The sequence below is a fragment of the Haliotis rufescens genome, unplaced genomic scaffold (assembly GCF_023055435.1).
Source record: "Haliotis rufescens isolate VD_foot unplaced genomic scaffold, xgHalRufe1.0.p SCAF_39, whole genome shotgun sequence".
Taxonomy (NCBI): Eukaryota; Metazoa; Mollusca; class Gastropoda; order Lepetellida; family Haliotidae; genus Haliotis; species Haliotis rufescens.
The window spans coordinates 1,144,187-1,147,359 of NW_025964101.1; the positions used below are offsets into that span (position 1 = coordinate 1,144,187).

The following is a 3,173-nucleotide window of genomic DNA, read 5'->3' on the forward strand; positions in this document are numbered from 1 at the left end:
AATATGGAGGGCAACACTGGGAGCAGTTTTTATGTGACACTACCGAGCGACGTGTCACTGGACACAAGGCCTGATAACACCGTCAGTGAATATACCACAGATCTTCCATATGCCCTAAAGTTAAATCGTGATGAATGGGAGGTAGGGGCAAGCAGAGTGCAAATACCTGTGACATGGCAAAACGTGTTCTACCCACTTAACTACTTGCGCATAACGGTATATGGTGGCCAGGTATCTAACGGTCTGACCGGCGAAATCACTCCGCGTTACGCTTCATTTGCGCATGCTATGGACGTTGTGATACCCGAGGGGCACTACACAGGTGCTGATTTAGTAAAAACCTGTAATAATGCTATTGCAGAAAGCGTGGGTAGGGAATTAAAGAAATTAAACCATGACACACATGGGAAATTGATATATTATTACCCTAAAGAGTGGGCATTTTTTAATATAAAAAACAACACTGTGTATGTGAAATTCCCTCCAGTGCCGCCTCAAGTTAAAGCACTGTATAAAGATACAGAAAAACTGTTCAAAGGAGAAATTACATTACACCCGTCGCTGGGCCGCCTTCTAGGGTTTCAGCCTGGGGCCGGTAAGAATGGTAGAACCGTGTTAAACTCGCATGGTGAGCGCGCGACACTTCCTTTACATTTGGTAAAAGATAATGTTTTTAACAACGTATACATTTACACGGATTTAATAGACGACCAGATAGTGGGGAATGTTATGGCACCTCTGCTGACACACGTTGCCGTAAGCTCTGTGATGCTGCAAGATATCGTGTATGTTAAAGATTCTAACCCCGTGCACTATGTGCCCCTGAGATACGGACACGTTAAGAGCATCACAGTGCATATAAGGGACGATGCGGGACGAAAAATAGCATTTCAGGCTGGTAAAGCCGTGGTGGTTTTACACTTCAGACGTCGCAGATAATGAAGCGCCGTCGTGTAGTGCCCCAGTATGGTTGCGGGGATATTGCGCCATATGTGGGACATTATTATCAAAGGGGAAGCGGTTTAGGGAATATTCTAGGTTCGCTTGGTAGGATAGCACTACCTATGTTAAAGAATGTAGGTAAGTCTTTCCTCAGAAGCGGTGTGAGGGCTCTTACTAATGTTGTGGACGATGTTGTGCACAATAATGTTTCCCCTAAGGAAAGCTTTAAAAGGAGAGGAGTAGAAGTTTTGGCAGACGGAGTGCGAGGCGTGAAACGGGAAGCTCTGCATGCTCTGTCTTCCCCACCTAGTGCTGCTAAGAAACGTAAGAAATTAAAAAAGAAGCGCAGAAGAACTGGTTGGTAAAAGATGATACGTGCCGACGCTACGCAGTGTTCAAAATCAGAACTGGACCTGTTTTCGGTGCCAGCCGTTGTGACTTCTATGCGAGATAGCGGGTGGGTGCGATATACTCCTACTACAACCATTACAGGAGGTGGACCGATACGTTTTGATGTTGTTAATCCTGTAAATAACTACATAGATTTGAGCCAGTGCTATTTGAGAGTGGTATTCAAAATCGTCAAGGGTGATGGGACTGATGTAGCCGCTACAGACAATGTAGGCCCTGTGAACAATGTGCTACACTCCATGTTTAGAGAGGTGCGTGTAATGCTGGGTCAAAATCAGACCGAGATAACACCGTCATTAGGTACCTACCCCTACAGAGCTTACATAGAAAACTGCCTAACATACAGTGCAGATGTGATGTCAAATGTGCTTCAGTGCCAAGGCTGGTACAGAGACGAAGGTGGGAAAATGAATGACATAAACATGCAGGATGGTGTATGCAACCTAGGGATGAAAAGACGTCATGGGCTAGTGGCTCCTACAAGAGAAGTTGAAGTGACCGGCAGACTGCACTGTGACCTGTTTCTACAGCCCAGATATCTTCTAGACGGCGTTCCCTTGAAAATTGAGTTGGTGAGAAGTGCCGATTCGTTTTGGCTGATGCATGACGATGCGGAAAGTTACAGGGGTGAAATAACGAAAATAGAATTTCATACACGCCAGGTTGAAATATCTGCAGGGATTCGTGAGGGCCACATTAAAGGTTTAAAAAGAGGTCTGACGGCGAAATACCCGATTAGCAGGATTCGAACCACAGCTCATGACATATCTGCAGGTTTGCGAGACTACCATTGCGGGCATCTGGTTACAGGAGAGCTGCCTAAGCGTATTGTATTGGGCTTAGTAGATAACACCGCTTTTGCTGGACGTTCGAGCCTGAACCCATTTGACTTTAAACATAAGCACGTGACTTCGGTGAAGGTGACGGTGAATGGGCATGAGGTGCACAAGAAAAGTTTGGAAGTGAATTATGATGCAGATTCTTCGAAAGTGAACGAAGTGTACATGGACTTATTTCGAAATACTGGTGGGCTTTGGCGAAATGGTGGGCCCCCTATAAATAGGAAACAGTTTATGAACGGTTACACTCTGTACGTCATAGATTTTAGTGACGATCTCGGAGCTGACGAAGGCCACACCTACCCTATAGAGAGCGGCAAGGTGGGAATTGAAATACATTTTTCACAGCCGTTGCAGAACCCTGTGACACTGGTATGCTACCAAGAAGGGAGCTGTGTAATAGAGGTTGATGCTTTCAGGAACGTTAGCATTAGTTAATAAATATAAGAACCATGTCCATGCTGACAACCAGAGAACTGAATAACTTTGCTCTAAATAACCGGCATATGTCCAGTATTTACGGGGGTACCATTCCGAGAGACTGGTTATTGAGAGTACACAGGCAGCGCTTATCACGAAAACGGGGGCCAGTAGCGTACATAGTAAACACAGATGTTAGCGCACAACCGGGTACCCACTGGGTTGCCTATTACGTTCCCAGGAAGGGTGTTGTAGAGTGCTTCGAACCTTCTGGGCAGGATATTTCACAACGTTTTCCAGAGTTTAGGCGGTTTAAGGAACTTTATGGGTACAAATCTCATAGAAGGAATTACCGCCAGCTGCAGGACAATTTCAGTGCTTTGTGCGGGGCCTACTGCCTGTATTTCATATATAATCGCTGCAGAGGTTATGGTTTACAAAGCATTGTGAACAGATTCGATATTGGGAACACACAAGCTAATGACCGTTTTATATATTACTGGTGGTTGAATAAACATTAGATTAGATTCCCTGGTTTTGTGTCATTATTTGCAGCATTTG

At 45.0% G+C, this 3,173-nt stretch overlaps 1 protein-coding gene across 1 annotated transcript; it reads left to right on the forward strand.

The window, feature by feature from the left end:
- The first annotated feature begins 1,310 nt into the window (after positions 1–1,310).
- LOC124146808 (uncharacterized protein F54H12.2-like) lies at positions 1,311–2,630 on the forward strand. The gene has a single exon (XM_046517277.2). It carries the CDS (start codon positions 1,311–1,313, stop codon positions 2,628–2,630), a length of 1,320 nt encoding a protein of 439 aa, XP_046373233.1.
- Positions 2,631–3,173: the final 543 nt, after the last annotated feature.